Here is a 14200-nt window from a genome sequence, read left to right as displayed (position 1 = left end):
CAAGGCCCAGGCTCACCCAGGATTGTCTTAGGTTTGTTAGAATAGTCTTACTCTATACCTGCTGGCTCAGTGTCACTAACTGCATACCCTCTCAGTCCCAAAACTCTCCCAACATGGACAATAAATTATATGGTTACCCTAACTATGTATACCCAATCTCCAAGAACAGGATAGAATTTCTCAAATATATCTAACCATTGCTAAGGTTCCTCAGAAAATACTTGAGGAAATGTTGCATGAAATGGCAGAAGAAAAGCTGCAAAGTCATGGAAATCCATTATTTCTGAACTTTCAGTTAGAGAAACTAGAACTCATACCCCATGAATGCAGAATGTGAATTCAAAAATTTATTATTGGCTGAGAATTTTTTTATAATAGTACCAGTACTGTTGCCATTACTCTAACAGGCAGTAGAACTGTGATGAATAACAGTGTACTCGTTAAATGAATAACAAAGGACCTGAATCATATAGAAACAAAATACAAGGCTTGCACATACCTCTTAAAAATAATAAAAAAAAATATACTCAGCAATCAAAAAGAATGAAATCTTGCCATTTGCAACTACGTGGATGGAACTAGAGGATATTATGCTAAGCAAAATTAGTCAGAGAAAGACAAATATCATATGACTTCACTCATATGAGGACTTTATGACAGAACAGATGAACATAAGGGAAGGGAAGCAAAAATAATATAAAAACAGGGACGGGGACAAAACATAAGAGACTCTTAAATATGGAGAACAGAGGGTTACTGGAGGGGTTGAGGGAGGGGAGATGGGCTTAATGGGTAAGGGGCATTAAGGAATCTACTCCTGAAATCATTGTTGCACTATATGCTAACTTTGATGTAAATTTTTAAAAAGTAATAATAAATAAAACAAAACAAACAATAATAACAATAATAATAATAATAAGGGGAACCTGGGTGGCTCAGTCAGTCAAGCATCTGACTTCAGCTCGGGTCATGAACTCACAGTTTGTAGTTCGAGACCCACGTCAGGCTCTGTGCTGACAGCTCAGAGCCTGGAGCCTGCTCTGGAATCTGTCTCATTCTCTCTCTGCCTCTCCCCTGCTCACACTCTGTTTCTCTGTTTTTCTCTCTCTCACTCTCTCTCTCTCAAAAAGTAAATAAACAATAAAAAAATTTTTTATTTTAATAATAAAATAGTACAAGTACAATAGGGGGAATCACATAGATTTGAGGAAGCTTTTAATTGATAAGAGAAATAATCAACAGTGTGACATGACCACCAAAACAGCTGTTATAATCTTAAGATGCAAATTTCAGTATTTCCATCTTACTGATCAGACATAGCTAAAATGCCATGTTCAACTGTGGGAGAATGTGGTGGAATAGAGCACTAGTTTTAGAGTCCGGCTGTCTTGGAATCCTATCACAGCTCGTGGTTCCAGTGCCAACAGCTCTGTGACTGCAGGTAAAGTGCTGAACCTCTCTGAAACCCAGCTTTCTCATCTATAAAACAGGGCAATGATACTACCAGCTGGATCGCTGCCACAAGTACATGGGAGAATATCTGCAAAAGGGCTGACGAATGCATAGGAAGAGAGCAAGTGTTAGCTGCTACCGTTAACTGTTTTCATTACTAGTTTCTTAGTTGCTTTATAATAACATTTTCAGAATTATCAGAAAAAAATTAGCAAAACACAGAGGGAACGCCCTCCTCACCTGTCTGCTACACTCCCCGGCTGCACCTCCTTCACAAAGATATCAACTTCTCCCAGATTTTGACTTCTAAGGGCCACCACACTGAATCCCAGGCCTCCAGTTGAAGGTCGTTCTATCTCAATATATTCAATTTGGCGACCCTAATGAAGGGGGATTAAAAAAAAAAAAAGGAAAAGTCAATAAAGTATATTTAACCACCATACCCTTTCCAAAGAACTAAAATTGCTATTTTTGTGAATAACACAAAAAACAGCTTCTCTTAAGTCATCTCTATCCAAAAAATCTCAGAATTTCAGCAATAAATTATTTCTGGAAATGCTCTCACTTGGTTATTTTCAGTAGAACACGAGAGGGAATGTGCAGTATTCTGCAACCTCAGGGAATCGGAGAGGTATTTTCACACTTCATTCACGTTATGAGATGAAGCCCAAGCTGGATGAAAATTCCCGAGAAAAACATCTTTTTCCACAGTAAATTCTAGATTACTTTTTACACTGAATTTCTCTAAATTCTTTCCATGAAAAATACATTTTTCAATGAGGAAAGCAAAATAGATATCGAGAATGTGCTAGTGTTCAGCCGAAGTTAGAACCAGCTGCAGTTTTTTAGGGTCTAATTTTTAATTTTATTGTGATGAATTAATATTCTACTTTATTAGGTTAACTCAAAATATTATGGAAAGGCCACCATTCAAATGGGTTCAACCTGTAACAAACACATATTTTATTGCTTTAGTTAATAACTACATTTATGACATGAGAACTTCATAAATGTAATCACATAACAAAAGCGTTACATTAGGGGCGCCTGGGTGGCTCAGTCAGTTAAGCATCTGACTTCGGCTCAGGTCATGATCTCATGGGTCCTGAGTTTGAGCCCCACGTCAGCTGTGCTGACATCTCAGAGCCTGGAGCCTGCTTAGGATTCTGTGTCTTCCTCTCTCTGCCCCTCCCCTGCTCATGTGCTCGCTCGCTTGCTCACTCTCTCTCTCTCTCTCTCCCCCTAAGAATAAACATTAAAAAAGAAATTTTTTTTAATTATTAGTCAAATTAATAGGATAGAGCTATAAAGTCAAAAAAGGAATTAGGTATAGAATATTTAATTATCACACCTTAAACCGATTCTATTTAACTCTAAAACTCATGTTTCTTTTTTTTTTTTTAAAGATACTTATTAGAAGGTGAGGTAAACAAACATTAACACATCCAAAATTTCAACTATTTAATTTTTAATAGTCCAAGGGGTAAAACTGGATGACTCCTTCAAATGTTTCCCTAGATTTTCCAAATTATATTAGGTCTAACTCTCATTAATTCTGTCTTGATAAAAAATTAAAAATAGCTTCAAAGGAGCTTCATCACTTCTGGTAGACATCAATTTTCCTCCTATGACCAAAATCCTAAGAATCCCTTTCAAGTGCAGAGATATGTCAAATTGAATTGTCTAAAAACTCCTTGCCACACTCAGATATTTTCCTTATGTAATTTTTAGTCAATAAATGTCTAATACACAGGTTAAAAATAGTATCAATCTCTCCTAACAATATAAAAATGCAAGCAAACCACACACACAGAAACTAATTTTAAGGCAAAGAGTTTTTTTTTTTTTTAAAGAGTATTGTTTTCTTTTTTAACCTATAAGAGGAAAAATATAGCAAAATAGTCCCATGACAAGATATAACTTTACCTGAGCCATCTGTTGAATGACTGAATTAAAGTCTTCATTTCCCAGATTAGGAGTCCAAGGAAACAACCCAGAGGCAGTCAGGTTATTAGAGGGTCTTTGGGCATTCCCGTTAGTAATGGCACCATCTGTAAACACTAATAAACCTTTCCTAGAAAAATCAAAGTTGGCTGAACAATCTGAGGGTATGTGGCTGAGCTGTCGGAGAGAAAACAAGAGAATCATTAACAGAAACCTACACAAAAGAAATTACTTATTAAATATTCTATTTTCCCCGTTACATGTATAAATAGCATATTAAATATTTACACAAGAAAGAAATGATACAGATACATGAATCTGTGTGTTTGTAAGGTTAAAAATTTTTTTATTTAGTATTGCACAGAATATTTAATAGTTTAAAATATGTTGCTTCCTGCCTTCTACCATCACCCTAAGTTAACAGCATGTACAACAGCTCATTACACTTCTTATACACAGGTACAACCAGTCAGATAAACATGTAAGACCCTGATCCCTTTTGCGTTTCCATGTAGAAGGCCACAAAAGATCCACAGGTAATTGAAACAAAAATAACAGTAACAGTATTTAATGAATGATTGCTATGAGCAAAGTACTACACCAAACTCTTACATATTATCTCATTTAATCCTTACAATAGCCCTAAAAGATATTATTCCATTTTGTGAACATGAAAACTGATTCACAGGTTAAGGAACTTGACCAAGATTAGCAGCAAACGAGTACTGTTTATACTTACATAGTATAGAAAAAAAGTGGGGGAAGGGGAAAGAAACCTATAGTTACGGTGAATCATAGAAGTTAATTTTTAAAATATCATTGGCTGAGAGGTGCCTGGGTGGCTCAGTCAGTTAAGTGTCTGACTTCAGTTCAGGTCATGATCTCACGGTTCGTGGGTTCAAGCCCTGCATTGGGCTCTGTGCTGACAGCTCGACAGCTCAGAGCCTGGATGGAGACTGCTTCAGATGCTGTGTCTCCCTCTCTCTCTGCCCCTCCCCCACTCACGCTCTGTGTGTGTCTCTCTCTCTCAAAAATAAATAAACATTAAAAAAAATTGAGAAATAAAATAAAATCTCACTGGTTGAAGGGCGCCTGGGTGGCTCAGTCAGTGTCTGACTCTTAATTTCGGCTCAGGTCATGATCTCACAATTTGTGAGGTCGAGCCCCATGTCAGGCTCTGCACTGACAGACAGCTTGGGGCCTGCTTGGGATTCTCTCTCTCACTCCCTCTGGCCCTCCCCATTGTGTACATGCTCTCGTGCTCTCAAAATAAATAAACTTAAAAATATATATATATGTGTGTGTGTATATATATATACATATATATATATATATGTATATATATATATATATACACAGGAGTGCCAACACATCGGAATAAAGGTAACATCAAGAACGAATGTCAATAGGACCACATAGGGAAAAAAAAAAGTCAATATCCACCAAAACTCTATGAAAACACTCAAAAAAATTCAGATTTTACAGTTGAATGGATACAACGATTATGCATATAACAACTGCAAACTATATAAATACAAAAGATAGTTATTATGATGGAGTGGTTGGTCAATTCCACTCTTCGTCCAATAAGAGCAACAGATTTGTAGTAACCCTTCCCAATTTCTATTGCTATTAATAGCATTCACTTGCTCTATAGGACTCATCCCCTGGCCAGGGACTATAGTACCAAAGCATCAACATGGGGAGTTCTAAAATTATGGTATAAATCTGATCCAGAGAAAGAAATTCACAAAAAGACATATGTACAGACTTTAATCCTTAATTTGTTATAAGAAAAATCACTTGCTAAATATTTATGGGCAGCCATTTTGGTTTATTAGCAAAAACCATTTTTCCCAGATTTTGTTAATTTTCACTTAACAATGTTCTGCTACATTATCTCCAATTACATTTAAAATTCTGCCCAGGGGCACCTGGGTGGCTCAGTCGGTTAAGCCTCCGACCTCAGCCCAGGTCATGATCTCACCGTTGGTGGGTTTGAGCCCTGCATCGGGCTCTGTGCTGACAGCTCAGAGGCTGGAGCCTGCTTCAGATTCTGTATCTACCTCTCTCTCTGCCCCTTCCTCATTTGTACTCTCTCTCTCTCTCTAAAATAAATTAAAAAAACATTAAAACTCTGCCCAAATGTAATCCATAGGAGAGCTACTCTTCAAGCTCACCTTCTAAAACAGATGATTTAAAATCAATTTGCCCTCCGTGACCCCAAAAAACAGCAACCAAGAGGACAGTTAAAACTATTAATTGATATCACTCTAAGAAGTGCTGCCATGTGATCTATAATTCAACACTCATGTGTGTGGAAACCCTAAGACTCCGGGTACAATACTGTATGTAGTGGAGAAAACACAGGTAAAACACCAGCTATACTGCTTCTGAGACCTTTCTAATCGGAAAATCCATGACATTTAACATTTATTTGATAAATATTTGATAATTGGGAGGTGTAAGTAATATGCTACAAGGGTATGATCACTTCTCGCTAGAAAAAAATGGCTTCATGAAGAAAATATATTTAAGCTCAACACTATTTTATATTCTGAAGAAAATGTTGGGAAGTCTGAAGGTATCTGACCTTTACATATTTAAATAAGTACAACTTATATTCTAAACACAAAATTTATCATCAATGTATATATTTTTTAAGTAAGCTCTACACCCAACGTGCGGCTTGAACGTAGGACCCTGAGACCAAGAGTGCATGCTTTACGGACTGAGCCAGACAGGCACCCGTCGCAAACATTTGAAACTATCCGTGCAATGCTACCTGTAGGTCGCAGGTCCCAGTACAGTCTCCCTGTTGAATTAAGTGCACCGAGAGACAAGTTTGTCTCTATCTCTTTCTTTCTTTGCTGGCTTGAACATACCAACACGTAAAGCCCTGATGAGTAACTTACTTGCCCTCTCAGTTGCTTGATGGACTGCTGAAGTGTAAGGATCTGATTGAAGAGAGGGCTCTTTAGTGTTTCATGAAACAGAGAGAGTTTCTCATTCTGCGATGTGTCCCCCTTCTCCTGCAGTTTCATTTTCAGCCGATCAAGAACTTGTAGGACCTGCAGTTTATCTTGTTTGAAGAAGGATAACCAGAGTACAAGTTAATCCCATCATCGTTTGAATCGTTTGAATCCTTAATTCACTGATAGAACTGTGTAGCTAGCATACCTGGAGCAGGATTTTCAGGCATTTTGAATTACTGTCTTCAATCTCTTCTAAAGAAACCTAAAGAAAATTTTAAAAGACAAAAGATGAATTTCAATTAGCATATACTTTTCTATAGTACTGTAAAAAAAATTAAAGAAAACATCAAGAACGTTCTTCATCAAAAGACTTCACTCAGGAAATTCAAATTAAAACTACAATTGGGGGGCGCCTGGGTGGCTCAGTCGGTTAAGCATCCGACTTCAGCCAGGTCACGATCTCACGGTCCGTGGGTTCGAGCCCCGCGTCGGGCTCTGGGCTGATGGCTCAGAGCCTGGAGCCTGTTTCCGATTCTGTGTTTCCCTCTCTCTCTGCCCCTCCCCCGTTCATGCTCTGTCTCTCTCTGTCCCAAAAATAAATAAAAACGTTGGAAAAAAAAAAAAATTAAAAAAAAAACAAACTACAATTTGGGGGGTGCCCGGGTGGCTCTGGCAGTTACGTGTCCGACTTTGGCTCAGGTCAGGATCTCACACTTTGTGGGTTGGAGCCCCGGGCCTCCCTCTCTGTTACCAGCACAGAGGCAGCTTCAGATCCTCTGTCTGTCTGTTTCTCTCTCTTTGCCCCACCCCTCCCTCAAAAGTAAAGAAACATTAAAAAAAACAAAAAAAAAAAGCTACAATTTGAGGCACCGAGGTGACTTAGCTGGTTAAGTGTCCAACCCTTGATTTCAGTTCAGATCATGATCTCACAGTTCATGGGCTCCACACTGACAGACACAACCTGCTTGGGATTCTCTCCTCCTCTCAAAATAAATAAATAAATATTAAAAAATACTTAAAAAAAAAACAAAAAACTACAATGAGGTGCTAAGATGGCTAAAACTAGAAAGAAAAACAGACAATTTGTTGACAGTTGACAAAGATGTGAAGCAACCAGAACTCTCATACGTCACTAGTAACATAAAATGCACATACGCTTTGAAAAGTTGTTTGGTAGTTTCTTATAAAGTTAAAAATACACTTGCTGTATGACTCAGCACTTCCACTCTTAAACACTTACCCAAGAAAAATGAAAATATGAATTCACAGAAGAGCTGTATATGAAGGTTCATAGCATTTTTATTTATAAAAGCTCTGAACTACAAAACCCCAAATGTCTAATAACAGATGAATGTACATGTTATAGAACATAAACAGAATATTCGGAAATAAAAAGGAAAAAAATTATGAATATACACAACATGGATTGTTCTTAAAAATCCCTCAAATGTTGAGTGAAAGAAACAAGACAAAAAAGGTTACAGACTGTATGATCCCATTCACATGAAGTTCAATCTATAGCTATAAATTAGTTTACCTGGGTAGGGTAGAAAGGAGCTGACTGGGAAGGGATTTGAGGGAGCTTTTGGGGGAAATGGAAATGTTCTAAGTTTTGAATGGGGTACTATTCACACAGATGCATACATTTGTCAAAATTCATTGGCTTATATTCTTTAAATCAGTACATTTTATTGTATGTAAATTAACTTTAATTTTTTTTAATGTTTATTTTTGAGAAAGAGAGACAGAGACAGACACACAGACACACACACACACACACACACACACACACACACACACACGGGGCTTGAGTAGGGGAGGAGCAGAGAGAGAGGAAGACACAGAATCCCAAGCAGACTCCAGGCTCTAAGCTGTCAGCACAGAGCCTGACGTGGGGCTTGAACTCACGGACAGCAGATGGTGAGATCATGACTTGAGCCGAAGTCAGACATTTAACCAACTGAGCCACCCAGTTGCCCCTAAAAAAGTCCCCAACTGCACAAATGATCCCGGATCCGAGTGCATCTGAGTCTCCAAAAGGTAACCACCCAATATATTGGCATTTTCTGTTTTTTTAATTCCAGTGATTTATTCAAATAAATTAAATGCCTAAAATGGAACTCAACTCAAATGTAACAACTCAAAATGCTAGCAAACCCTCTGCTCTGACCAAAATGGCACTTTCAGAGTGGTCACTTATCCTAATCGTACACTAGATGGTAATAAATCATCAGAGAAACAGGAGTATTATATAGTCCAAATTTTCCTACATCAACTCTGGATACAGTTGCTGAATGAGGTCTTTATCTTCCAATTCAAGGTCACTAAGAAGAAAGCATATTAAAAGCCAGTAAGGGATGCCATCTGCACTGATAAAAGGTCCATGTATTCCATCCAAACGTTCACTGGATTCAGTGAGAAAGAATTGCTGAATAAGAGCATCACAGAAACGCTACCAATGAGCTCAGCATCTCAATTGTGCAACCTTTACAACTACCCATTGACAGGTAACTGAGTAACAAAAGACAGTTACAATGGCACTGTCCTTTTCTATAGCAGCCTAAGGCCCAAGAGGATTGACAAGAGCAGCTTTGTGGTCATTAATACATCAACCACTCTGAAATAAAGAATGCAAGCTAAAACTATGAGATGCTATTCTTTACTGTCAAGTTGGCAATTTTTTTAAATGAATAACAGCATGTAGCATAGATGTCATGGAAAAACAGGCGGGAATATAAATTTGCACAACCTTTTAGGAGAGCAACTTAGCAATAGCTATCAATATATTAAATTTGCATTCTCTTTTACCCAGAATATTTACTTCTGAGGGTCTCTCTTAAAGAAATACTTGCAGACGGGCACACAGATGTGTGTACAAGAATATTTACTTCATTGTTTTTAAGAACAAAACTCCTGGAAAAATTAAACTATCAAAAGTAGTCAGTCATGGGGTGCCTGGGTGGCTCAGTTGGTTAAGCGTCCAACTTTGGCTCAGGTCATGATCTCACAGTCTGTGAGTTTGAGCCCCACATCAGGCTCTGTGCTGACAGCTCAGAGCCTGGAACCTCAGATTCTGTGTCTCATTCTCTCTCTGCCCCTCCCCCTGCTTGTACTCTGTCTCTGTCAAAAATAAATAAATGTAAAAAAAATTTTTTTTAAAGTACTACTTCTAAAAAAAAAAGTAGTCAGTCATTACAATAATAAAGTAAGTCTGAATGTATTGAAATGAAAATGGGAGGGAAAGGGTTAACAGTAAGCCTGTGGCTCCCTCCTTCAGGGAGGGATAGCCAGCTTGATAACCAAACCCCCTCGCAAACCCTCTAAAGATTTTTAATAGGTAATAGCCCATGTTTTTAAATGTCAGGAAATACCTGATCTGTCCTAATTGCTTTTTGTAAATAATCTGAGAATATGTGGAATTATGAGGCATGGCTGACTAGAAAATAGGAGATAATCACACAGATATTTTACATTTGTCTAACTCGTAGAGTATAAAACTCAGGATTCCCCAAAAACCAAAGGTTTCCTTATAGAAAAATGTTTCCAGGGGCGCCTAGGTGGCTCAGTCGGTTAAGCATCCGACTTCAACTCAGGTCATGATCTCACAGTTCACGGGTTTGAGCCCCGCATCGGGCTCTGTGCTGACAGCTCAGAGCCTGGAGCCCGCTTCAGATTCTGTGTCTCCCCCTCTCTCTGCCCCTCCCTTGCTCATGCTCTCTCTCTCTCTCTCTCTCTCTCAAATAAATACACATTAAAAAAAAAAGTTTCATATATATTGTTGAGAACTTGTCCAGTAATCTAAAACAAAACAACGTGTCCTAAGGTTGTACTTTATTCCTGTAAACAAATTAAAAATTGTGGCTGAGGTGTGTCAGAAATACATTTATACGTTACTTAATGTCTACACATAACTAGGTTTCATAAGTGTGTTGATAATATGTCCTAAGAAGAAAAGTGACATTCTTTGGAATGCCTATTGGCTGGTACTCCTCCAGGAAGGAATGTCTGTGCCTAACTCCTACCTGTAATCACTGAATCATGAGTAAGCTTTGGTGCTGGTTTGAAGTTTGATCTCTCATTCACATGAGCATGCTTTGACAATTCAACCCCCTATGTTAACAGGGATATTATCTAACACAACTGAATAGGGAAAACAGCAACTTTCAGGATAGGTGCATTTTCTTTTTGTGAGGGAAAAAAATACGTTGGGGCATCTGGGTAGCTCAGTCCATTAAGCATGGACTCTTGATTTCGGTTCAGGTTGTGATCTCACAGTGATAAGATTGAGCCCCACATCCGGCTCCATGCTGGGCGTGGAACCTATTTGAGATTCTCTCCACCCCTCCCCCACACGCTCTCTCTCAAAACAAACTTAAAAAAAAAAAAATGGAAGCAAAATGGAACATGTCCAAGCACATATGAGAAGTTAAGGGTAGACCTAGGACTTGAACCCAGTCTTTTTAAGTACAGCCTTCTCTCAACCACTCTGCATCAGGATACAGAACATAGTACAACCTGACCTTTGCACTCCAAAGGAAGCAAGAGACACTTAAAGCTGTTCATGGATTTTTATTTTTTAATGTTTGCTTATTTTTGAGAACAAGCTCTCTCTCATAAACAATTTATAAAAAAAAAATATGTACTCATGCGTAGGTTTCTAGTTTTAGAAAGGTAGTCAATTTTATAGTGATTACTTCTAAAAAGTAAAAATAAGGATGCAGAGATTAAAAACTTAGACTTTTATAGATTTTAGTGCTGTTTGAACTTTATTTTAAAAGTATGTCTTAATTTTATAACTGAAAAAGACAAAAAGATAATGGCGAACATGGCCTAGTGAGAGAGCACACAGATACAAAGATCATGACAACACAACAGGAAATATCATAAGGCCTATAAATAGTAGAGGTGTGTGCCATGTACTAAGCGAAATCACAAAGGGAGAGTGACTAAGCCTGAGTGGGGATGTGTGGAATGAGAACACAGTAGAAACTTCTCTTAAAAGAAAGAGAATAGGGTGTGAGAGTGACCATTTGCCCAAGATAGTTTCAGATTACCCAGCATCATTGACAGTGTTTCATTTCACTGGCAAAAGTGTTGCAGTTGTGAATGGATAGAAAAGATGTAGCGCGCATACACATGCATGCATGCACACACACACACACACACACACACACACACACACACAATGGATATTACTCAGCCATAAAAAAGAATGCGACCCTTCCATTGGGATGGACCCAAAGCTTATTATGCTAAGTGAAATAAGTCAAAGAAAGATAAATGGAATCTAAAAAAATGAGTAACAACAACAACAACCTCTTAAATACAGAGAACAAACTGATGGTTGCCAGAGGGGAGGTGGGTGGAGGGATGGGTAAACATTAAAAAGGTACAAACTCCCAGTTACAGAATTAAAAAAATTTTAAGTATTACAGTTTGAATGAAATATAGGGATGCCCTTGGTCAGTGGTTCTCAAATTTTAGCAGGCATCAGAATCACCTGGATGGCTTGTTGAAACACAAGCTGGGGGGGCGAGGGGAGGGGGGGCTACCCTCCAGAGTTTCTGATTGTGCAGGTCTGAAGTGAGCCAGAGAATTCGCATTTCAAACAAAGTTCCCATGTTACCCTGAGGCTCCTATAGCCTAGAGACCACAATTGGAGAACCACAGTACACAGGCATAAAAATGCATGATTCTCCGTAAGAATATTAACCAGCTTTAAATGACGTATTGTATATAAAGTCTCTGAAAATAGGACAAAAAAATAGTTAGCTTGTTTTGTTTTTACTGCAGATGTGGACTGCAAATTGATGTTTGGCTCACAAAGAGATAAGTACCAAAATTGGTACTTAAAAACCATGCAGTGTGGCACAGTCATGTTTATTCAATGTAGTAATAAAAACTTGACTTTTTAAAAAATCTCCTTGTTCTAACAATTCATTTTTCTAACAAATTATGTTACAAAAATATCAGTCCTTGAAAGACTGGGGGTGCAGGGGAACCCTGATCTCTTACCACTGACGGTTTAAGAAGCACAGACTTAAATAGACTTTGAGAGGGTCCTTGTAAATAATGTTAAGTAGACTGGTCTTTATCCTGTAAGCAACAGGAAGTAATTAAAGGCTTTTAAGTAGGGAAGTATTGAGTCCAGATTTCTATTTAAAAAGGTAATTCTGGTAATAGGATAGATTAGTGGTATTCAAACATTCCCATCAGTGAAAATATGTTGACTATTCACCTTATTTTTTATAATTATAAACACATATCACTATTATTTACATGTCATATGTTTTAAAACATAAATAAAATAAAAAATACCATGACAGTAAGATAAAAGCACTAAAAAAGTAAGGTTTTCTTGTCATCTTCCCATCTTCCCAATTGAATCATCCTGTGCATTTTGGAAACCATGGTGGTAGAGTATGCTTCCAGAAACATTAAGGATAGACAATGGGTGGTCATCCAACCCTCTGACTCATATTTAATTACTGGAAGGGTTACCAGAAAATTACTACAATTCCATCGTGTTAGGGAATATCTAGGGAAGGCCACTAAAGCCTTAAGAGCATATGACGACAGAAGGAAGAAATGCCATAACTCTAGAGCTGAACATCCAGTAATCAGCATGTAGGCTAAATGGCCTCTCATTTCATGGTCCTAAGAAATCTTCAACCAAACAACTTTGATCTATTCGACTAGGCTAAGAAATAAGGCTTACAGCAAGGAATCTCAAGTTTGTTTAAACATGGTAAAGTGGAGTCTAGCTTGTCAGAGATAGACCACCTAAAATCAGTCATAGCCTAGACATTAAAATGCCACAGTGTGCCACTGTCCTCACAGTCGTACAGCTTCCACTTCCAGAGAAGTAGTTATTATGCTCAGCTTCCACTCCATCATTGATCAAGTGAGTTGGAGCCATGAATTTTTCATGTCTGGTTCACTGTAGGATTTGACTGAAGGAAATTATTATAATATTGTGGCTTTTTTTTTTATACCCATGCCTTTAGCCATTAACAATTAATGGAGTATGTGAAAAAAAAAAAAAAAAGCTGATGCAGAGATAGAAATGTAATTTGACTTAAATTTCCAGGTGGAGGAAACTTATTGAATTGATTTATTAATCTCCTCAGTTCAAGAATTTAACCAAACTAAGGACCCTGGTAAACACACTTTTTAGATTCCCAATAGCACATGGAATAGAACACACCGGGACAAATTTGGAGGGAAAAAAGATCACTGGCAGTCAGCTTGGCAAAGTAAGTACAGGTATTCAGCATCTAACTGCAGATGTGAATTGGGAGATCACAATGAAAGGCCTCAATGGGAATTCCCCAGAGCCAACCAGGGAGTTTGAACAACCTAAAAGCTATTAACTGTAAAAACGAAGTCATGATTTCAGAAGTTGCTCAAAATTAGAAGGTCAAGACCAACTAAGTTTCTATTGCTTCCTTAGGAGTACAAAGCCCAGGTGGTTATCCAATTATCATGCCTTTTGTTCTCAAAGCTCAGTATTTGTAAGGTATCAGTTGAATGGAAAACAAACTCTCCTAGCCAAAGTAAACACATCTGCTACCATGCTAATGCAGATTCAAGACAGTTGTCATAGTCTTGTGCCCCTATCAAATGACAAGGCCTTTTGTAAACCCTTTAAATGTAAATGATAATGTATTTTGGCTGCTGTCAAAACACTGTATTCTTGGAATTCTGAAAACATATACAAATTCCAGAAAGATCTTGATATTTGGGGGTCATATGCTTAAGCCTTAGCCAATCCTTAATTAAGTCCACTTAGGGGCACCTGGGTGGCTCAGTTGGCTAAGCGTCTGACT

At 37.9% G+C, this 14200-nt stretch overlaps 1 protein-coding gene across 2 annotated transcripts in view; it reads right to left on the bottom strand.

The window, feature by feature from the left end:
* The window catches only part of PATJ (PATJ crumbs cell polarity complex component), a 363529-nt gene that overhangs the window by 342008 nt on the left and 7321 nt on the right, over positions 1 to 14200 (bottom strand). For both annotated transcript variants that reach the window (XM_030323890.1, XM_030323891.2), the window contains exons 2-5: positions 6577 to 6633; positions 6312 to 6478; positions 3379 to 3573; positions 1693 to 1832 (exon numbers count right to left, since the gene is read on the bottom strand). In XM_030323890.1, the coding sequence (XP_030179750.1) occupies positions 1693 to 1832; positions 3379 to 3573; positions 6312 to 6478; positions 6577 to 6598 (524 nt within the window). In that variant the 5' untranslated portion in view covers positions 6599 to 6633. The remainder of the gene's footprint in view (positions 1 to 1692; positions 1833 to 3378; positions 3574 to 6311; positions 6479 to 6576; positions 6634 to 14200) is intronic.

This window comes from Lynx canadensis, chromosome C1 (assembly GCF_007474595.2).
Source record: "Lynx canadensis isolate LIC74 chromosome C1, mLynCan4.pri.v2, whole genome shotgun sequence".
NCBI lineage: Eukaryota > Metazoa > Chordata > Mammalia > Carnivora > Felidae > Lynx > Lynx canadensis.
This window is presented reverse-complemented; position numbering and strand designations above follow the sequence as displayed.